At 40.9% G+C, this 23,672-nt stretch overlaps 1 protein-coding gene across 2 annotated transcripts in view; it reads left to right on the plus strand.

The window, feature by feature from the left end:
* The window catches only part of ETV1 (ETS variant transcription factor 1), an 80,480-nt gene that overhangs the window by 52,871 nt on the left and 3,937 nt on the right, over positions 1–23,672 (plus strand). For both annotated transcript variants that reach the window (XM_074984671.1, XM_074984672.1), the window contains exons 9-12: positions 10,974–11,040; positions 11,541–11,611; positions 15,056–15,225; positions 21,700–21,801. In XM_074984671.1, coding sequence (XP_074840772.1) covers positions 10,974–11,040; positions 11,541–11,611; positions 15,056–15,225; positions 21,700–21,801 — 410 coding nt within the window. The remainder of the gene's footprint in view (positions 1–10,973; positions 11,041–11,540; positions 11,612–15,055; positions 15,226–21,699; positions 21,802–23,672) is intronic.

Consider the following 23,672-nt stretch of genomic DNA (forward strand, 5'->3'; position numbering starts at 1 on the left):
TACGGTTGCACTAGCGAGGTTAGCCGACAAAACTCTGGTTTTGTCAGCAAAACTGGTGGAACGTCCACACACAAAGTGGATGTGTCTGCATGGCCCTTTAGCACAGTGCTGCTGTTGGCAGCGCTATGCTAATGATGGTTCTAGAAATTACGAAGAGAGGTCCATTTGCAAATTTGCACGTTCCCTGGCAGGGGGGATGCAGGTAGTACAGAGGCCGTGTGGATGTGCCTCTGCTGGCTAAAGTCCTACCCTATCATCAGTCCCAGGGATAAGGGACTGGTGACAGAGGGGGATTTAGTTGGCAGAGGCACGTCCATGCGGCCTCTGTACTGCCAGTACCCCCGTGCCGACAGCAAAGCCTAGCCACGTGAGTTTGCAAATGGTCATCTGTTTGCAATTTCTAGAATTGTCATTAGCATAGCAGCGCTGTGCTAAAGGGCTGTGTAGACACGAATGTGTTTTATCGACAGTTTGTCAACAAAACTCAACACTTTTGCCAGCAGCATTCTGCCTGTCAGCCACAAGGCCTAATGCTGCTGTCAACAGATTCTCTCGACAAAAAAGCTGTGTGGATGTTCTGGGGGGCCTTCTCTCGACTGACAGGGCATCCAGAACAATGGGCAGTCCTGTCTGCTGTGCTTCTGGGTGCCTGTTTATATCGAGAGACCAGCAGAGCTGTCTGTCGACAGAGCAGAGCACTCTTCTGATTGGCTTTTGTGTGCGACCACACTCTGTCAGCAGAAGTTTTGTTGGGAAATCTCATCTGACAGCGACTTCTGTTGACTGAGCGCTGTACTGTAAATGTAGCCTATAATTATTAAGCACAATTACTGCTAATGTTGTTATTCCTTAGGAAATTATTCCATATTCTAATAGATTTCACAGTTTAGAAATATTCTTGTTAATGCCCTTAAGTATTTCTTTGATCATTTTCATTCATTACTCTAGGTTACACCTCCTTTAACCAATCTAAACAATTCTTTGGTGTTAATATACCACCACTAAATCTTTGTAGACAGTTTTCATGTATTCTAGCTTGTCTGTACATCTAGTTTTTGAAATCCTCTTGCTCTTAATCTTGCTCTTCATAAACTGTGCTGTGATTTCCCTTTCTGTTACGCTGCTCGCAACTGTTTGCAATAGTTTCTACATAGTCTCACCAATGTTCCCAAAAGAGGGATTAACATTTTCTTAGCCTATGATGCAATGGTTCTGAATGGGCAGCTCAAAATCATGTGCCTTTTATCACCATACTGGTGTTCAATAGCATATATTATTTTCAGTTCCCTGACATGGGTAAGGTGAAGCACTATTCCCAGGGGAGTTTTGCCAGCCAGTATTTCACCCTACATATTTTTCAGCATTGCTTCCTCCCCCCTCCCTGACCCCGATCCAATATCTTTCTGGAAAAGATGAGCAGGGGTAAAATACTATCTTCCTGGAATAATTGACCATGGTTAAAATACTCTTGCTTCAGGAGCTTGTCTTTGCTTCATTGCTTAAGTAAATGAACATGGATTTAATTCTGTAGCTTAAATGCTCGTTGTAGAACTTGCTCCTAAAACAAAATGTGTACAGCAGTGGAAAACAATGTGATGACCTAAGTGAGGTGCAGGAAATACTTGGGCTTGTTGGGAGGTCACTGTTAAAACAGCAGATTTAACGTCTCACTTGCTTTCTGGGGATCTGTTCTCCTCTAAATAATTGCTATTTTTGTCTGAAGAAAGCTAGGAGCCAAATTTTCTAACTCAGTTCTACTCTTTCTTTATAAATTAAGGAAAACCTCAGCAACATATTTCTCTCCTGTGTACAGCAAACTGTCAAATGTGTATTTTGCATTTCAAAGCAAACAACAAAAATCTAAAAAATTATCCTCCGGCTGCTGTTTTTCAGAAACATGGATACATATCCTCTAAATCTACAGTTACAGTAAGTGGCACTGGCTAATGATTTGATTTGAGAATTGAGAGTACAGTCTGGATTTACTCTTTGTGCATTAACGCAGGTCAGATGGACACAGGCTGCATTTTAAATCAGTAATGGAAGGTTGAAACCTGTCTTAAACCAATCACATCAGCCTTACCCAAGACTGATTGATCTCTAGGGGCTGAACCCTGTGAGCGCAGCTTTTATATGAATGGACTCTATACAGCCTGAAGTTTCATTCATAAAATGGATGCTGAAGGGGGGCGGGGGGAACCCAAATCCTGGAATGTCCATTTATATAGAACTAAAGGGTGTAGTGTTCCATCAGCTGCTGCTTTTGCCAGTAGACTTGAAGTAATGATGAATGCTCATTGGTCCTGTCTGCATGTAACTTGATACCATTTATGGGGTTGGTGTGTTTCTAATGTATAGTGAATGAGAAGGCTACATTCTCAAATCAGAAACATAAACAGGAACTGGTTGGTCTGAATTCCATTCAAATATGTCACTTCAGCCATGCAGTGTTTGTCCAACTTAAATTTTACAAGCAGGGGATAAAGCGGGGGAGAAAAACCAACACAGACATTTTTTGCAGTAAGCTTACAAAAGAGAGAGAGAAAAATCCATTTTGCTTGCAGTTGAATTTAAAGGGATAGTTATGCTTAAACTCAAAACAAATGTTAAACTTAGAGAGAGCGATAGAAATTAATATCTGATTTTGAAATATCCTCTAAAGAGCAGATCTATGTGGAATTTAAGTTCAGATTTTAATACAGGAGTCTTTTTTTCTGTTCTGATGGATAAAGTTACACATTGCCCAGGAAGACTGAGCATGTATTTTCAGAGACCAGATGTTGTCATTGTGAAGCCTCATTTCACCATAGAAACCAAAGTTGGTACATTTCAGAGGGGAAAGGAAGCGATTTGTTTATAGGTTAAAAAATAAAACCACTATTTTTGCTTATGTCTAAAGTGCTTGGACTCAATCAGATTCTAGCTGGCAGGTTGTTGTCAAGGACTATATATGTAGGGATTGAGCTTAGCATAGTTACCTTTAGGAATATTTTTTGCGGTGTCATGACAATGTTTCTGGGATACTGCAATGCAGGTTGAAAATAATGAATGAGTCAACTTTAAGAACCTTGGAAAATGAAGGGGAAATGAACCTTTCTTTGAACCTTCCTCGAGCAAGGTCCTGGGAGCTCTGCATACAGATATAAGTCTTGCAACCCCTGGTCCTATTCATAGCACCAAAGTGACAGCCCTGGTTGCCTCTGTGCTTAGCTTTATGCATGACAGCAGTCCTGTTGAATGCTGTGTGGTTGTTCTTAGGTTATTGAAGGATCAGGGTATAAATGAGATCCTTGGACAGACGAGGTGCAGGCTTGGTGTTGGGCTGGTTGGATAGGGGTGGGGAAGGAGGAGGAAGAACTTACACCCATCTAAGGAAGAATGAAAAAAAATATTCATTAAGTTTTCCACATGATATTTTTTCTTTTTCCAGAAAACTAAATTGCATTATAAATATTTAATGATGAGTCACCGTAAATTGTGAAATTAGATTTTTAGAGGCGCAAAAAACCCCTTATTTGATATGTAATAATGTTATTAGAAATGCAGAGGCTCTCGTTTAACAAAATAACTTTGTTGTCTTGTGCAGTAGTTTTGCCAAAGCCAAACTGTGTTGTGTCAGGTAGTGACTCTGACACATAGCAGCCAGTCATGCTGCGCCCTGCTTCTGAAATTTCATGCCCCCCGGAAGGGGTCCGCCCCCTGAGTTTGCTCACTCCTTGTATTAAACTGATGGGTTCAGGTGCTGCATTAAATAGATGTAACTTTCTATCCTGGGGCTAGCTGAATTTTAGTCCCAGATCTAATGATTCTGGGTGCAGAGAGTGTATTAATTTAAATTTTGCGGGCTCCTGGTTCAGTATACACGATAAACGATATAGGTATATACATGCTTATTTTATTAAAATGAGATGCCTTTGAGGTGGGGTGTCCTCAAATATAACCTGTCCTATCCCATATTCTTAAAAAAAATCAAATTAGTTCTTGAGTCTAGACAAAGAAAAGGTGAGCTGGATTTTATTGAGTTTTCTTTTTCTTCCAAATGTATGAGAACAGCAGGCAGAGCAGGGACAGAATGTGTTTGTGTTTACTTGGGCAAATAAACACAGCTACAGATTTGGTACATTGAGTCACTATCACGAAAGCCTGGGATTTGGCCTACATCATAGCCCTTCTTTGACCTATGTCAGAGCCCTTCTTTGACCTACAGGGCTCTTCTTTTGTAACGCTGATGGATTTATATTTATTTTAAGGACCCAAAGGATGGTTCGAAAGGAAATGCCGTTAGATTATGATAAATGATTAGCTGTTTCTCTAGCCAAAAGCCTGGAAGTTCTATAATTAGTTCCCTTTTTATAATAGTATTTTATCCAGTCCCAGTAGGTAAGTGAAAGAAGAACTAAAAAAGTAAACAGGAACGCACGACCATGATCCCATGCCAATACTATCATTTTGTATTCTTTCTTTAAGGAAGAAAACATGTTTTGTGTGTGGATGAGGAACGTTGATCAGAGTGAGTGACTTGTTTGCAGGCTAAATTTAAATGACTGCCACAGTCCACTGGAGGCAGAATCACATCTGTGCTTGCTTGTTTTGTGTTTTTAGTACATAATTAACTCCCTACAGTGCTTTCTTTATCACCAGGCAATGGCTGAGTTGCAAACTGGTGAGTTGCAAACTGGTGTGAAGGGTTGGGTCTACACTTGCCCCCAACTTCGAAGTGGGCATGTTAATCAGGGTGACGGGAGATTACTAACGAAGGGCTACAGTGAATACGCAGCCCTTCATTAGGCTGATTCTCCCCCGCAACAACATCGAAGTGTCAAACTTCAGAGTGCTGGCATTCAGGTAGCTGCAGACACTTTGGAGAGTAAAGGCACTTCAAAGTAGCGTGGGCACTTTGAAGTGCCCACAGCTACACGCGTGCCAGCACTTCGACGTTTGATGCTCCGAAGTTGCTGCGGAGGGGAATTAGCCTAATGAAGTGCTGTGTATTCATCACGGCACTTCATTAGTAATCTTCCATTGCCCTGATTAACATGCCCCCTTCAAAGTTGGAGGCAAGTATAGACAAGCCCAAGGAATTGCAAACTGGTGTAAACTAGAACCAGTAGATCCACCCCTTTCAAGAGCTCAGCAGCAGAGTGTTTCTTCCGGGAAATCTACAACCACTGGCTTCTATTAGAACTGTCACTTTGTCCCATTTATTCCATGATAGATACCAACATCATTCAAGATTCAATAGCAGTTTTGCAGCCTACCCTGAGTAAGGGATGCTGTGGAGCTGTGTCAGGAGGAGACCAGAGAATGAACTGTGATTTGAATTCCCACTTCCTCCTCAGCTTCCTCCTTGCTTTAGAAGAGGAAGAAGTCACTTCATCCCTTTTCATGGAGAACTATACTTTCTTCTGTGCACCAGGCGAGCTACTCAGTGGCAGAGCATGGAGTGAGGTTGCTTCCTACTTTGCCTTTTTCTTCACAACAGGGAATACTGGGCAATTAGACCTTGCTCTCCTCATCTGAGTCAGAGTTTGAGTAGTGGTCTTCAGGAACTCTGAGCCACTTTCCTTGTGTCTGAGGCTACATCTACAGTACAAGATAAATTTGAATTTATTAATATTGGTTTTATAAGGCTGGATTTTATAAATTCAAATTTGAGTATCCTCACTTCCTCGTGTGCGCCTCACAAAGTCGACTTATTGCTGCCACACTCTATTGGCAAGCACTGACTGTTGCAGCAGTGCATTAAGGGAACCTATCTCACATTTTCCTCATCCCCCTAGCATTCTGGGTATTTTCATTGGTGCAGCATGGGAAAAAAAAGACCCTCAAGTGGTTGTGGGTATTTGACATCATCTTCCCACATTGCATTGCCCTCATTCCCCTCCCATGATACACAACTATCCATTTTTCCAGGAGGAAGGAAGTAAAAATAGGGCATCAACAAAGATCGCCAAATTAGCAGAAATCTCTTGCTTCTATAACTTAATTGTTTTTTTAAATTGTTAACTGTAACTGAATTATCAACGATTTTATAAAAAGCAGCAGGTGTGTGTCAGCTCAACTGGCCCTCCACCTACTCTCTCCTCTCCCTTGGATACATCTGATCCCTGGAAATAATACAGGGACAATGCAAAGCTTGAAGAAAGAATAGATCATAAAGGTTTTGAAAAAAGAGATTTGGTGAGGGAAGGGTTTTGGCTTCTCAGCTGATTACACAGTTGTACGATGGGCTTTCCTGCCAGTGGGAGGAATAGCTCAGTGGTTTGAATATTGGCCTGTTGAAGCCAGAGTTGGCAGTTCAGCCTGTAAGGGGACCATTCAGGGATCTTGGGAAGATAGGTTTGTAATTTTTATTTTTTTTTAAAAAGGATGGTGCTTGGTCCTGTCAAGAGGCCGGGGACCTGGACTCAATGACCTCCTGAGGTCCCTTCCAGTTCTATGAGATCTGTATCTCCAAATATAATTATAGCAGTCTGTATCTCCTCAGCTGGCCCTCCACCCACTCTGCCCTGCATGAAGGGGTCCAGATTTAGAAGAAAGAGGACAGAAAAGGCTAGGAAAAGATTTTTGGCTTCCCTCGTCACTACGCAGATATTGCCAATGTGGGGGATGGGGTTGAAAGCTCTGGGTTTTTGTGAAAACCAACAGGTTCTTAACCAGCCCTCCACCTGTTCTTCCCTGCATGAAAGGGTCCAAAGTTAGAAGAACAACAATAGAAAAGACTAGGAAAAGAGATTTTTTTTTGGCTTCCCTCTTCACTGCACAGACATTGCCAAAAAGGGGCTTTCCGTCCACACTGGACATTGTTGGGGTTTGGTATCCTGTGGGAGATTGAATGGCCAGTTGACACGGTCCCCAAAAATCATTTTGTGCGCTGGGGTGTGGGATCTGTGGCTTGAGAGCTACCTGAATGGTTCCCCCTGGGCGGCAGCCAGGCCCTGGAATTTGTAGCCACCAACGGAGGCTTCCCCCCAGCTACAGCTAGCCCCCATTCTCCTTGTGATGAGGTGTGTAGGGGGGCTTGAAGTGGAAGGCCAGTTGAGGCATTCCCCCTGGGCAGCAGCCAGGCCCCACATTTAGTAGCCACGGGGGAGACTCCCTCCCCATCCCATGACAGCTAGCCCTCAATGTCCTTCCTGGGGCTGGGAGGTGGTGGTGTTGGGTGAAAAGCCAGTTGAGGTGTTCCCTATGGGCAGCAGCCAGGCCCTGCAAGTCATAGCCACTGGGGGAGACTTCCCCCAGGCAGCAGCCAGGCCCCAAACATCTTAACCACTGGGAGAACCTTCCCCTGGGCATCGGCAAGCCCCCCAAACATTCGAACTTTTAAATTCAGACTTGATGCTACACCCAGCGAGTTTCAATGATGTTATGAGATCAATATTAGTGCTGCCTAAATCAAGCTAATGGTATGTACAGTGAAGACAGTCATGTTGCAATGTTGAGCTAACTGCCTTAATTTCAGATTTATCTTGTAGTGTAGATGTAGCCTGAGACAGTCCCACAGGTTGCAGAATATTAGTATGAGAGTTGTGCTAAACTGCAAGGTCTAATCTTATCCACTATTTGAATATAGAATCTAAATACAATATGAGCTGCTCAGTGAGGACCTGACCTTGCTCCCTCTGGAGTTAGGATTTCATTTCCCTGAATTCAGTGGGAAGAAAATTAGGCTCTTACTTTGTACTTCTTGATGAAGGCACAGCATCTACATAAATTTCTCTCTGGCATTTCCTGAAGAGCAGGCTTTGCTGCAGACTAAGGATTATGTATTTTAAAATATCATTTACTGAGGGGTGAGGAAATGGTGTCAAGACAACATGAAATAAAGCCAGTTTCACAATTTAAAGAGGACTATTCTCTTGCTCTTAGGGAAGGGGGGCCTACATGATCTCAGACTGTTCCAGGTTTATAGCACTACTTATACATTCTTTTTCATTGGATGTTGCCCTTTGTAAGGTGATGTAATTGTACTGTATGAGCTAAGGATGTGACATATGTATGCTGCATATCTAAAATCAAGTTGTATGTATGTAAACAGCATGAGCTGCTAAAAGATCCAAAGGTGATACAAGTTCACTTCCGCTACTTTCACTGTGCCTTGAAAGTATCTCCATGCCTTTGCTCTGTTGCGCTTATGTGCTGGAGACCATAATTTAACAAGAAAAAAATACACAATTGCTCTGCAATTTCTGCTCTAAAATGTTTGCTTTTGAAGTAACTCCGCTTAGCGAGTTAAAATACTTCTGGGTCTTAGTCAAGCATTTAGTACAATTTAAAACTGCAATGTTAAATTTCATTGGTTGGACTTTATATTAGATAAGGTAGAAATGAAAGCAGCAGGCAATTTAATTAGCAGTAATTTTTCTGGGCAAGTCATTACTTTGATGAACTTCAGAGCAATGTTTATGGCTCCTAATTAACCATGTTAGTCATTTGATTGAATAATCACTTTGGAAATGTTTCTACAATTTGATTAGAGTCTGACCCACTCTGATAGTCATAAATTAACTGATAGCACTTTAGAATAACAAGACTTTAGTTACTTTATAAGGAATAGACTCTTCTGCTATACTGCATGGTGGATTTAATCTTAGAGTTAGGTTGCGTTTAAACAATGTTGGTACAAACAAGGCTTGTCTTTAAAAGTCTCCGGATATTAATTAAGCACGGTTGCTAAAAACACAATTGTGTCGATAGACACACACATAGAGCTCCCTTGTGCTGTCAGTCAGATCATTTTGCAAGAGCCAGCATCATGAGTTGCAAATAGGTTCTGCTGCCAGTATTAGTGAATTTTTACTTAAAATAGAAAATAACATCTGCTTCAGTTCTCAAGCTTCTTCCTTTTACCTAGATTCTTTTCCCATTCACTTACAATCTAATCAGTTTGGTAACCCAAGTGATTCTTTTCTTATGAACCACTGCTTGCCGCTTTGACTTCTGGTGCACAAAATTACACTTGACCTGTCTGAAGATTGAATCACTGATTCCTCTGATTACTCAGAATAGTTGTAAAAGATGCTTGAAATACTAGAGTCCAAGGAGACAAGTACTGAATGCTGGATAGGAAAAACAATTAATAAAGAAGGGGTGGAATTTTTCAGGCAGTTAGAGGAAACTCATTACTATCCTGTGCTGGGCTTGCTTCGGGAATTCAGTGTAAAACCTCATTTGCTTATCCTGCCAAGTCCTTGGTACTCATCCCCAGTCAGTGAACAGTAAAATTTAGAATTGCATTCTGAAAAGAAATTGTAGACAGCGTTGGAAGGATAACGTCTGTCTCTCCTGACCTTTCTTTGTACCTCTTCCATAGTCATGTGTTCTTGGTAACAGATTGAATGACTTAAGGTAGGAGTTTATCACAAGATCAAATAGACTCTCATAAGCAGAACTTTTGGTATTCAACAAGTGGGTTAAACAATGGAATAGAAGGACGACCATTTTTTTTAGTCTGGTTTTGTTTGCATGGGGTGTAACTATTTAGGGACAGAGTTAGGTGTGGGGAAAATACGAAGCAGAAGTCTGTGCAGAGCATGCGACTTTGATTAATATTATTTGGTTTTCTCATTCTTCTTCCATGCTTAAAGAATCATTGGCAACGTAGACAGTAGAACTGATAAATTCTGTATGCATTTGTAGTGCCTTGAAATGTGCAATGCTGTAAAAAATGGTAATCGATACTACTTAAATGTATCTTAAAGTATCTTAATGCATTGGTTCTCAGTCAGGGGTATGTAGACCCTTGTGGATTTGCAGAGATCTTCCAGGGGGTAGATCAGTTCACCTAGCTGTTTGCCTAGTTTTACAGCAGGCTACATAAAAAGCACTACCAAAGTCATTGCAAATTAAAGCTTCTTGAAGGCAATGACTTATTTTTGCTGCTTTTATATACCCTATGTTGAAACTTAAGCATAATATTTATATTCCAATTTATTTTATTATATGGCAAAAATTAGAAAGTAAGCAATTTTTTTTCAGTAACAGTGTGCTGAGACATTTTTTTATTTTTCTGTGTGATTTTGTAAGCAAATAGTTCTTACGTGAGGTGAAACTTGGGAGGGGGGCATACCCAGAACAAATCAGGCTCCTAAAACCCTACTCCTGAAAAGGCTAAGTGTCGCTGCAAAGGCTAAAGTCTTAACAGACAAAATTTCTTTAAACTTTCAGACTTTTGGAATTTTTTTAAACTTTCACATTTCTGAAGTTTTGTACAAGAGCAGTACCTTGTACAAGATTTAGTCTGGCATGCCATGTGGTACTTCTGCCATATTTTGTGGTTTATTATTCTCCGCTAGGATTTGCAAGCTATTGATTTTAAAATCATTGTTATGTCAGTTTGGTTACCGAAAGACCTAATTTCATAAGTGTGAGGTTTAAAAAATTAATTCTGACTTCTGTGTTTTTGTCTACAATCACCCTGAAGTGTGATTGTCATGGGAGCTGACCTTTATGAAGGTTAATTATTATAAAAAATTGAGTTCAAATGCCTCTGTTAAAGATGATCAATGTTCCACATATTATGGTTTTCTTTTTTGCCATGTTTTATGTGTGCTACTCTGAAATGCTAGCTATGGGTGTGCCTATACTAGGCATTAACTTTGAATTTAACTTGGAAGTTAGGTATTACTTCGAAGTGTCCAGCAGAGAGTCTATACACATTTTTCCCTTACTTTAAAGTTAACTTCAAAGTAGGGAGCCCAACTTCAAAGTCCTTACTCCATTTCTGGGAGTGGAGTCATGCCCTACTTGGAAGTTTAACCTCCAAGTAGGGTGTGTGTAGATGCTCAACTTCGAAGTCACTTACTCAAAGTTATTTTTATAGTGTCGACACAGCCAGTGTGTTGGCAGGTTCCCCCTTGCTGTGACGTGTGCCCTTTTCTGTTACTCTTCTATCTGCAGCCTGTCTCATTGATAACCTGCACTCTTTCAATTCCAGACAGTCTTTGACTAGTGCTGTCTTCTTCTCTTTTCAGAAGTGCCTAGCTGCCATTCCATTTATATGAGGCAAGAAGGCTTCCTGGCTCACCCAAACAGAACAGAAGTTAAGTTTTCTATTTTATGTCACTTTTGTAAAAGAGAAACTTCAGGGATTTTTAGTGGACAAATTCGGAGGTGATGTGATGAATTATTTGCTACTTGGAAAACCCCATCTTCTGCTTCCCCCTGCACTGTTCATAAGTTTTTGATGTGCAAGATCACTGCAACCTGTATTAGGAGCACAGGTTAATAGGAAACAAGCATCTGAAATGTGGAATTGCTCAATATATAGCCATTGAAGGGGCACTTTACCTAAATTTCTTCTCCCCTGGAGCCCATCCACTTGGAGCATAATTGGGGCCTTTGACACAATGAGGTTTGTTAATGCGAAGTAATTTTAAATATTTAATAAAATAACTGCAGGACTAGAAGAAAATTACTGGTTAAACACGGCCATTTTGCTTCCTGGTGTTGTTCTTTAACACTTTTTGCTACAGTGTACAAGGTATTTTCTCCCTTCATTCCTCATACATTTAGTAAATAAACTCTTCTCTTACACTCTCAGGTTGTATGTATGAAAAGGGACCTCGACAGTTTTATGATGATACTTGTGTTGTTCCGGAGAAGTTTGATGGTACGTATTTCATATTTCTGGTTTTTTTTTTTTAATTTGGCACAGAGAGTTGGAAAGAGAGTTGTTGATCAAAAAGGTCAGTAACATTCCAATTTAAGATTCTTAACACACCATTTGCTGTGCACCCAACCAAATCAGACCTTTGCCTCCTGAACCCAAAGTCTGCTTTCCAATAGGATATCGGTCTATTTTTGCTAGTGAGAGATTCTCTATCCAGAGAGATGTTAGAGGAACACAGTTCTGGCTGTGCTGAGAATAGAAGGATTTCCATGGCACTGACGGTCACATACAGCTTGTTATTAGAGATGTATTGAAAGCTGATCCTGTAATTAACAAAGCAGAACAGAAAGCAGCTCCTCTGGATTTACTGATGACTAATGCAGCCTGTTGTGTCTCATTGCCCCTGAAAAGTTGAACTATTGAACACAAATGCAACAGAGCAATTTGGGATTTGATTTTCTTTCTTTCTTTCTTTTGGGTGAGGGGAGTTGTCTATTTTTTTAGTTTTTGTTTAAAAATATGTTTGCATTAGAAGAGGTACTTGGTATTACTTGGTAATTACTGAAAGGGGTTTGTACGTAAAGCGTTGCTTTTTTATAGCACTGGTCATTATAACACATATTTTCCAAAATGAGTAGTGTGATCATGTCAGATAAAATGACCCCAGATCATCTCAATATATGGATTTCCTGGTGCTACTCTGATCTGCTACAATTCTGTACCATTGTGACCAAAGGCATAATTAGGCCCAGTTCACCATGCCACGGTGACCTGGCAACTTTGGGTAAGAAATTTGCAGACTGAACAGCTAATTAATTCAATAGTCAAACCTCAAAGAACAGCATAGTTACAAACAGACCAGTCAAGCACACGCCTCATTGTAACTGGATTTATGCCATCAGACGGCTTTTTAAAGGGAAATACAATAAATACAGTGGTGTGTTAAACATGAATTACTAACAAATAAAAGAAAACAGCTTTTTTCTTCTGCACTGTAAAGCTTCCAGAGTTGTATTAAGTCAATGTTCATCTGTAAACTTTTGAAGGAAACATTATGTTTTGTTCATGGTTACAAAATTTTCAGATTGTTTCCCTGGACACGTGGCATATTATCACACCTTTGCATATCTAATACACTGGTTGCATTTGCTTATGAATGGTAGGGCTCACATTAAAATAAACCAAAATTATATACTCCTGAAACTGAGTTGCCACTTGCATATCACAGTTGATGCGGAATAGCAAGAAGCAAGTTAGACTTCTAAATGGTATTAGACCTAAGCTCTGATGATTGTTAAACCAAACACTATCTTATCATGGGTTTGGCATTTTCACAGAGAGAATATTTTTACTGACAGTCACCCTTGCACTGAGTGTGTAGGAACATAACGATAATTATGCTTTTATTTAGGACATCCACTAAGATCTTTATTTCTAAACAAAAATATTCATGTGCATGGTCCTACTTCCATGGACACTGGTGACAAATTCTTACTACATTGCTGGGAACAAGTCTGAGCCCTATGTTTATTTACTTCCTAAAGTTATAATTATCTGTAGGATATATTATAGATATTATATTATACCTATCCAATATATTATAGATATTATAATTATCTATAGGAGTAATATTTCATTCCTCAACAGCTGCAAATTTCATTTTTAAAAAAATGATAATCAAAAGGTGGAGCAAATTTTTTTAAAAAATTAATCTTTGGAAATAAGTATGCTTCTCCACAGGAAACAGTTGACTTAAAGCTGCTGTAAGTGGACAATGCAGTGCTCGTCACAAGCTCAGGGTCACATGAAATAAAAATCCCTATGTGTTTGTATATGCTTCTGCAGATAAGTGGATGCTAAGAAAAGAGCATAACTGTCCATCATTCTAAAAACTGTCTGATTATAAAAGGGTATATTCTATTTTTAATGCTCTTATTTTCCCTCTGTTGAGCCTTTCTGTAATGGCAATGAGGCTGTCCCTGTGCTTTTTCGTTTATGTAAAATCCTGACTTCCTTTGCTAGCCAGACAAGGTGGATGGAATCATATCTTATATTGGACCAACTTCTGTTGGTGAGACAGACAAGCTTTTGAGTTATGCAGAGCTCTTCTTCGGGTCTGAAAAAGGCACTAAAAGTGTCACAGGTAAATATAAGATCAAACGGACAGTTTGGTTTAAGTAGTTAGCTCACAATCAAAGTGAAGTGGTCCGTAAATGCCCTATAGTCACAGAACAAAAAGGGGGATTAGTGGGTTGTAGAGTGGTGTAATAAACAATAAATTCACTGTTCTACACATTCCCCCAAAAATGTAATAATTACTTACACCAAACTATCTGTTCCATCTTGTATATATCTATGATTCCCTTAGTACCTTTCCCAGTGCTGACAAAAGAGCTCTATGGAACTCAAAAGCTTGTCTCTCACACCAACAGCAGTTGGTCCACTAAAAGGTATTACCTCACCTGCCTTGTCTCTGTAATATCCTGGGACTGACACAGCTACAACAACTCTGCATAAAGCACTCTCCAGATCAGGCTGCAAAAGTTGCGGCTCAACGGTGAAGCAGGGAATAGAGTTTTAGCAGTAGACCAAGGATTGCTGTCATCATTAGCAGAAACAAAATCACTCTTCTAGCGCTAACCCTTTTAACAATTGTTGTTTCCATGAGCTGTTCACTAGGAATATGATTTAAAAACAAGCAGACACACAGCATGGATGGAACAGTTTTTCACGAGCAAATTTGTAGAGCAGTTAGCAGAATGTCTGGGCCTGAAGTTTAAGCAAAAATAACTTACTGCTTTTTGAGGAGAAATGCTAATCTAATAGGTAGGTATGACTAAATAAAAAGCGTGCTAAAGATGAGCCACGTTGTATGCAAGTCCAATATGCCACAGAGGAACTCACATATCTGCAGGATTTGCATGCCTATACATAAAGCCCATGCTGTTTTAAGTCTGAGTCAAATGCTCTGTCAAATTTCCCTTAGAAGTATTTGCATGCAAAAGAAGTTTTAGTCAGAAAGGTTTTGCAGCTATATGAAGCATACCCATTGCATTTTCAAAGAGGGGGTTATGCAGAGATTGGATACAAATGAAATTCTTCGGGCATCAGAGATGTTTACAAAAATAGTTCATGCTCTTTCAGATATAAGGTATTGCAAAACATTGTTTGCAAGTAAGATTTGCATATATCAGAGTTACATGAAAAACAACAAAGACTGACATGAAGTGTGACTGAATTTAGGTATCGTGCATTTTTGTCTTAATTTGCTAGTAAATTACCTGCATTGAGTGCGTTATATATAATCAGCAAGAGGAAGGAGAAGGTAGCTTGTAAGGTTATAAGGATTTTTTGTACAATTTTACAAACTGTATTGGTTGGTTTGGCATTTCATCTAACAAACTTACTAATGAATATTTGACATTATTTTGTGTGTGTATATAGGTGACATCAAACAGGAGCCAGGGATGTACCGTGAGGGACCCACATATCAGCGACGGGGCTCACTTCAGCTCTGGCAGTTTTTGGTAGCCCTTTTGGATGATCCATCAAACTCTCATTTCATTGCTTGGACTGGCCGAGGCATGGAATTCAAACTGATTGAGCCAGAAGAGGTGTGTGTGGAACTTATATTGTTTGAAGGACAATATATCTCAAAATAGTTTTGTGCATCCTTCAAATGAACTGTATTCCTTTTCTCGACAGATGCATTCCTCTCCTGAAAATTTACTTAGGTATTATGTTTGAGGGACTAGAGAGACGACACATACCATACATGCCGGAATAGATACACACTGTTTTAAGTGTCTTGATTCAACTAATCGTGCACAGTCACTAAAACAAATGAAAACCTAAGGTCTACATAGCAAAGTTTATTTCAAAATAACAGCTGCTATTTCAAAATAACCATCCTAGCATGTACACAATGCAACCACTATTCTGAACTAATTTCAAAATATCAGTTGTCTTATTTCAAAATAGGTGAACCTCATTCGGGCTGTGTCTACACGTGCCCCTTCCTTTCGAAAGGGGCATGTTAGTGATCGGGTTCCAAAGATGCTAATGAGGCACTGCAATGAATATGCATCTCCTCATTAGCATAATGGCAGCCGCAGCGATTCGAAAGTGCAGCTTTTCGAATCGTGCGCTGCCCATGGAGACGGGACCTTCCGAAAGGACCCCCCTAGTTTTTGACAGTCCTTCTTCCAATCACCAGATAGGAAAAACCCGCTCATTAACATTCCCATTTCGAAAGGAAGGGGCATGTGTAGACAGAGGGTCTGTGAGGAATAGAGCCTATTTTGAGATAAGCCATAGTGCATCTAATGGCTCTATTTCGGAATAGGTTCTAGGTGTGTAGAAGCTGTATTTCGAAATAGCAAAGTGCTGTTTCATAATGCATTTTTGTGTGTAGATGTGTTATTTCAAAATAAGCTATTTCTGAATAGCTCTTCCAGAACAGCTTATTTTGAAATAAGGTTGCTATGTAGACATACGCTCAGTGCCATATTTCAAAACAGTCAGAATTCACAATTGGAGGCCAGATTTTCAGATGAATTACATTGAAAATAATGGCACTGAGCTGTCTTTAAAATGAGCTCCAGCTGCCCCTGAGTGACTCTAAGATATGCAAGCTTATTAACCCTGTCTCTATCTTTAAACTGAAGAATGTTACGGTAACTCTAAAGGACTTACATCTTTGCAAGGGAGGTCCAAAGTCTTTGGCTAGAATTTTCAAAGAAGCTAATGGGAGATGGGCACCAAACTCGCTGTCAATTTCAATAGGAGGTAGAACTCCTTTGAAAATCCATTCTCCTGTGCACCAGCTCTGGCTCCAGGCCTGCAAATGCTTCTGCAATGTAGGCTACATCTACACTACAGACATCTTTCGAAGGAAGCCCTTCTGGAAGATCTCTTCCAAAAGAACTTCTTCCAAAAGAGAGTGTCCGCACACACAAAAAGGCAGATCAAAAGAGTGATCTGTTCTTTCAAAAGAGAGTGTCCACAGAGCCCACAGGCCAGGGATCAAAGAATCAGGTGCCATGAGGACTGCTCTTTCGGGGAAAAAAAGGGCCTGTGGAGCATCTACACACATTTTCTTTTGAAAGGGGTTGCTTTTACTGAAATGGGAAACGAAGGGTGATTTTGAAAGGAGCACCGCGTTCTCTCGATTTAATTTAGAAAAACACTTTGTGTGTGTAAATGCTCCACGACATCTTGCAAAAAATCTTTTGAAAGAATTTGCTAGTGGAGATGCAGCTGTAAAGTTCTGTTGAAATCAGAGTTGGTGAGAGATATAACAACTCATGTGCATAAGTAGTTGCTGAATGGAGACTTAAATCACATGCGGAAAAAAAGGAATAGGAATAATCAGCAGATTATTTTAAAGGTGAACTTTCACAAGCTAGAACATGATCCATCTTTCATCTTCCCTGCTCTCAAAACAGAAAACCCAGTTATGTGAGTTCCGTAAAATATTTATGCTGATATTTTGATTGGGGCAATCACAAAGTCATGTGACTGGTTTAGTACTGTGCAGGTGGGGATTAGACTGAACTTTGTTTTGTGCCAGGGGTCTGCAGCCTGCGGCTCTTTAAGGTCTTCTTTGTGGCTCCCGCCACCATAATTGCAAAGTAAAATAAAATAAAATAAAATAAAACCTTCCTGATTATTTTTGATAGAAGGTGAACATCTAAAAGCCCAAAAGTGACAACTCATATCTAAATAGCAAATGACATGTGATCCAAAATGTTGGATAACTCCCTCTAAGCTGTGTCTACACGTGCACGCTACTTCGAAGTAGCGGCACTAACTTAGAAATAGCGCCCGTCGCGGCTACACGCGTTGGGCGCTATTTCGAAGTTAACTTCGATGTTAGGCAGCGAGACGTCGAAGTCGCTAACCTCATGAGGGGATCGGAATAGCGCCCTACTTCGACGTTGAACGTCGAAGTAGGGACTGTGTAGACGATCCGCATCCCGCAACGTCGAAATTGCCGGGTCCTCCATGGCGGCCATCAGCTGGGGGGTTGAGAGATGCTCTCTCTCCAGCCCCTGCGGGGCTCTATGGTCACCGTGGGCAGCAGCCCTTAGCCCAGGGCTTCTGGCTGCTGCTGCAGCAGCTGGGGATCCATGCTGCAGGCACAGGGTCTGCAACCAGTTGTCGGCTCTGTGTATCTTGTGTTGTCTAGTGCAACTGTGTCTGGGAGGGGCCCTTTAAGGGAGCGGCTTGCTGTTGAGTCCGCCCTGTGACCTTGTCTGCAGCTGTGCCAGGCACCCTTATTTCGATGTGTGCTACTTTGGCGTGTAGACATACCCTCGCAGCGCCTATTTCGATGTGGTGCCGCGCAACGTCGAAGTTGAACATCGGTGTTGCCAGCCCTGGAGGACGTGTAGACGTTATTCATCGAAATAAGCTATTTCGATGTTGGCTTCACGTGTAGACGTAGCCCTAGTGTCCTCCAGAGAGAGAGAGGGTTTGGGAGTGAAAGTCAGGAAGACAGTTGTACAAACACACATGTAAAGCGTGAGGAAATAGAATATGTAAAAAGTCTGTGAACATCCTGCAGTAAGCATGTATCACATTACAAATCATTGTGGCCGTTTCTACACAGGCCACTTCCTCCGGAAGTGGCATGCTAATACAGGGAGTGAAAGATGCTAATGAGGCACGGATGCAAATTCCCTGCTCCTCATTAGCATAACGTCATGTGATTTGAAGTCCAGAAGACCGTTCTTCCGGGCTCCAAAATGCTGTGTAGAAGCGTGGCCCCAGGGGGGACTTCCAGAAGGAAGTCCTTCTTCCCACTTCTAGACTCCAGACTCCAAATCACATGACATTATGCTAATGAGGCATGGGGAATTTACATCCGTGCCTCATTAGCCTCTTTCGCTCCCTGTATTAGCATGCCCTGTATAGAAATGGCCTGTGTGTGCACTGTTCTTAAAATAAGGGCTACCAAAAGTGTTTTTTGATGATATTTATTAAGGAACGTCTCGTATTCCCATGCATTGTAGCTCTTGAATTACTGAGTTTTTTACTGAATTGGAAAAAATGCTATTTTGGTTGCTGACCCCTGTTTTAGGCTAAGTAGCACACAGTGCAGCTCAGAGGGTGTGAGATGGTCTAAGCACCCCCCCACCCCCTCCCCCATCTAGGCCTGCTGTTGCTAGGCTTGATTTCAGATGGTTTTCCTTTGGTACTAAATAATAATAGCTTCCCACTGCTCCAGGGGTTGGAGCACTCAACAATTGCAACTATGTTTTCATGCCTCAGATATGGCCCCAAGGATAGCAAAAAGGAGGGGTTTTCATAGTAGCTTCTATTGTGACTGTGCTCCATTCAAGTGTCCCTCTCCCCTGGGGTGATCTTCGCCCTCAACTACCAACAGATTCTAGATCTAATTTATTGGTCACTCAAAGTGGCTGTGTTATATCACCATGTAAACTGGTTTGATAACAAAATGTCACGGGCAGGTTTTCAAGATGTACAGCACATTACATGTGGGCATGGGTATTAAGTTAGATGACAAATAATTTCCATTTCTTTGATTTTGATCAAAACTCCGCTGAAGTCAATGGAAAGACTCCCCTTGATTTCAGTGGATGTTGTAACAGGTCCATGACATGTATTTTCATCTGCGTTTGTTAGCTTGTTTTTGGGATGTGGCCAAAACATCTTTTTAGGATCAGGGAGTCTCCTTTAAGAGTATGTCTATAGGTCTCGGCCTTGAAAAGCTCTTCAGACTTTCCTGGCTACAGAACCAGAATATTGACTAGTGACAGGTGGCTGTAAAGGCTACTGTAGTGCTGAATCTGTCTCTTACCCTTACATTTCCATAAACCCATCAGTTATTGCCCATGGCTCCCCCACTTCTGGCAGTTAGGAGGATTTATAGAAGAGTTTAGATTCCATGTCTGTTTTACCTACAGTTGGGCTTTCCTTTTCCATCCATTGTCTGTTGCCTACAGTCAGCCAGAAGGCCCATAATCTCCTGCATATACCCTCTTTTGTTCTTTAATGTTATTGTTGCAATCCTACAGCTATCCACAGGTCAGTGGGCCGAGTTCAGAGGTGGGCCATGCTGTAAGACTCTGTAGACAGATACAGTTATCGTGACACACAAATTGCATTCTGTAGTTTTGGCTAGAGTGGTAGCTCAGACCATCATCACCACCCCAATCTCTTAATTTTTTTTTTTCACACAAGCTAGGCTGTTCTTGGATTTTTGCCCACAGGACCTCTCTATCCCAGACTCGAATTCCCTCAAGAATTACTTAAACCCCTCTTTTATACTGGTTGGCAATAAACATCTCTGCCTGCTTGCTGGACTGAGCTGAAATTAATTGCACTTTCATAGAGTGTTCAAGCACTGGGACTTAAAATGACTCAGCCAGGGAGCTTCACATCTGTTTGAAGGGGTCCAGGGCTTCTCACCTAGTTATAGATCCCATACTCTAATTCAGACTACCTGAGACTAACACAGACCTGTTTATCCATTTTGGTAACTGTGAAGGAGAGCAAGTTGTTTCAACTTGTATGTCAAGAAACTGTAAAAAGGGTATGTTAAAAAGGGGGTAGCTTGTGTTGCACATTTCTCTTAGCTGCTTTTCTCACCACACGGCTCGACTTTGATTTTTTGACATGTGATCTAAACAAAGTTAGATTTGAATTTCCTTAACCTCAGCTTCAGTGTGCCAAATTCACAGATGATACATTATGGGCAGGTAGCTATATTATGTTGTGGAAAGGGAGAGTCTTAGGGTGGTTTAACATACGCAGTGGAGGCTTAGAAATGACTGACAATGTAGGGCTGGTATATGTGGCGTTTTAGTGCATCGCAAGCGAGAATGAGAATATGCAGCACACTAGCTTGCCATGCACTAAATCAGGGGTGAGCAGACTTTTTACATCAGGCCCCACTCTTTGTCCCTGTATTTAGCAGGGACATGCCCCCACCTCCCCAACCTGTCTAGTGTAATTCGAACTGATGGAAGTTTCAGCCATGTTCATATGAGAAAAAAATATCCGTTCGGCACATGTAAGAAAATAAGTATGAAGAATGTAAAAACTTTATTAGAGGACATATAAATGTAAATACATACGTAGAAACAGTAACATCTTTCAACATTTTTAATGAGATGGATGAGCCAGAGACCCAGCAGCTGGTCATGCTGCTGCCCGACATCACAGAATTTCATGCCCCACTCCTATCCCAGGACCCTCCTTTAGGGTTCAGAAACTCGTGCTGCTTGTACCTCATGTGGGGTTACATTCCAGCAAGTAATTGTTATGTCACAAACTGGATTATGCCTTCAGGTGGAGAGTGAGTAATAAAAAGCGTGTTTTCATGGAAATACCTCTTATTATAAAACAAAAGGCACGACAATAGCCAAAAAAAGACAGCAGTAGGTATATCGCTTTTTATATAATTGCTTTAATAGTTTTCCCAAGTCGTCTACAATTCATCTTAAAAAATAAAAAATAGGCAGTGTTCTAAGGGGTGGTCTGTGCTCTCTATGTTTGATATCCAGTCTTCTCACCCAGCTGGTTATCTATAGTAGGGCTGTTGGGTTTTTTTGTTTTGTTATGTTTGGTTTTAGTTTCTCTGCCTTCTTCATTATATTAGCATACGCAAGGGGACGGATGGTTTTCTTTTATCTTGCACTTTCTAATAGCCTAACTATTGTGGCTGTTAAAATTGCAATTTGTAGGACTTCCTGAACTGAAGTGAAAAGTTTTTTGTGTGATATACAGAGTTCTAGTCATGAAAATGATATAGGAAGAGCAGGAAGCTCGTCTACAAAGCACACGATTTATATTTATTTATTTTCATTTTATTTAGTTTTTAAATTAAACCACCATATTATAAAATAAAGAGACCTGTTACCATGGTATAATAACAAAATTGCATATATGGTTTAAAAATCATGCTAGGACACAGGAAATTCAGATATCAAACCCACTGTTTCCACTTTATTCATGCCTCCTACCTGTAATGGTTACTTTTGTGTTTAATAAAAATCTGATGCAAAGGCCTGCTTGTTAAATGCATTTAACAGATCACTGCTAATCCATTTTTGTGGCAGGTGGCTCGCCGCTGGGGGATTCAGAAAAATAGACCAGCTATGAACTATGATAAACTTAGCCGTTCACTTCGCTATTATTATGAGAAGGGAATCATGCAAAAGGTGAGCAGCTAATGAAGCATTAAATTGTCTTGGAATGTTACACGTTAATCTATAAGTCATTCTATAAGAAGGAACACTGGTAATTGCATTGTTCTAGCAAGTTTTTCACTCATTTGGACATGTGCATTTTTTATGCTACATCTAGGCCGTGTCTACATGTGCCCCAAACTTCGAAATGGCCATGCAAATGGCCATTTCGAAGTTTACTAATGAAGCGCTGAAATGCATATTCAGCGCTTCATTAGCATGCGGGCGGCAGCCGCGCTTCGAAATTGACGCTCCTTGCCGCCGCGCGGCGCGTCCAGACGGGGCTCCTTTTCGAAAGGACGCCGCCTACTTCGAAGTCCCCTTATTCCCATGAGCTCATTGGAATAAGGGGACTTCGAAGTAGGCAGCGTCCTTTCGAAAAGGAGCCCCGTCTGGAAGCGCCGCGCGGTGGCAAGGAGCGTCAATTTCGAAGCGCGGCTGCCGCCCGCATGCTAATGAAGCGCTGAATATGCATTTCAGCGCTTCATTAGTAAACTTCGAAATGGCCATTTGCATGGCCATTTCAAAGTTTGGGGCACAAGTAGACGTAGCCCTAATGTGCTATGTACACAATTATTTCATTGTCTTAATTGAGTCATCATGTGTAAATACATTTCTGCTCATACACATTGAGCTGATCATAATGCAAGGACAAAGACTAACATGCAAAAAAGATGTGAAGGGCTGCCTGTGGAACCTCAGCAAGAAAAACTACAGAAGTCACTGTGGACAGTGCTTTGCAGAGCTATGCTACCTGTCCAGCAAATAAATTCTTTGGCAACTGCAAAACAGACGAATCACGGATAGTTACAATATGATTGGTTTGATATCACAGTGAAAATTGTTCTTAATGGAGTCCAGAGTATAATATAAAAAATGTCCCAACAAACACTATTTAAGATAACTGACATGCGGTATGAAGGCTCTAATGACAGACCACTCTGACAAAGCAGATCTTTGCCCACGAAAGCTTATGCTCCAAAATATCTGTTAGTCTTTAAGGTGCCACAGGACTTCTTGTTGTTTTTGTGGATACAGACTAACCTGGCTACCCCTCTGCTAACTTCCATTGATTCCAATGGCATTTTTCAGACAAAGTAACTGAGAATTGTACATAAGCATCTTTAAAAATCCCCTTGGGTGCCTCTCTCTATATTTAGGTGCATAAATACCTTTAAATATCTGTCTATAAGTGCCACTTGTGATATGTTGAAAGCCCCCAGTTTCCAGTGTATTTCAGCTCCTCAAAGGAATTTCTCAATGCATGCTTCCCCTGAGTGTGTCCATAAGCTGCTACATCAGTGTTAACTCACCTGTGTTGCACATCCTGTGTGTTTAACAGGGTCCATTAGTTACCACAGCTGACTTTTTTGTATGTTACAAGCAGAGCTGAATAGGATTTTTCATTTAGCCATGTTGCACAGAAGAGAACATAACCGAACAAATGTCACAAATTGGAATTTCCAGATTTCTGACACTTTCAGCTCACTCCATTAATATGTGCTAGCTTTTAGTGTTTTCTAGATGTTTCCATTGTATTTGTCAGAGGAAGAGAAGGAAAGGTGGTTGGCCCACACAATTTATAAACTAGCTTTTCCAACAGAGCTTGTATAGGCCTCTTAGACTGTGCACCTTAAGGGCATGGCACGTTAAAATGTTAGTTTCTTCCTTGGGTGATGTTAGTCCACTTAGCACAGTTTACAGGCAATGTTCCCGCTAAACTTTTCCCTGTGCAGATTTTTTCCACCCTTGTGAGAAATATTTGTTATGTGTACGAAGGCCTGTCTGAATGTGCACCATCAGTAGAAAACAAAACCTAGCAGTGGGCCCCTTGATAATCAGCT

The sequence above is a fragment of the Carettochelys insculpta genome, chromosome 2, assembly GCF_033958435.1.
Source record: "Carettochelys insculpta isolate YL-2023 chromosome 2, ASM3395843v1, whole genome shotgun sequence".
NCBI lineage: Eukaryota > Metazoa > Chordata > Testudines > Carettochelyidae > Carettochelys > Carettochelys insculpta.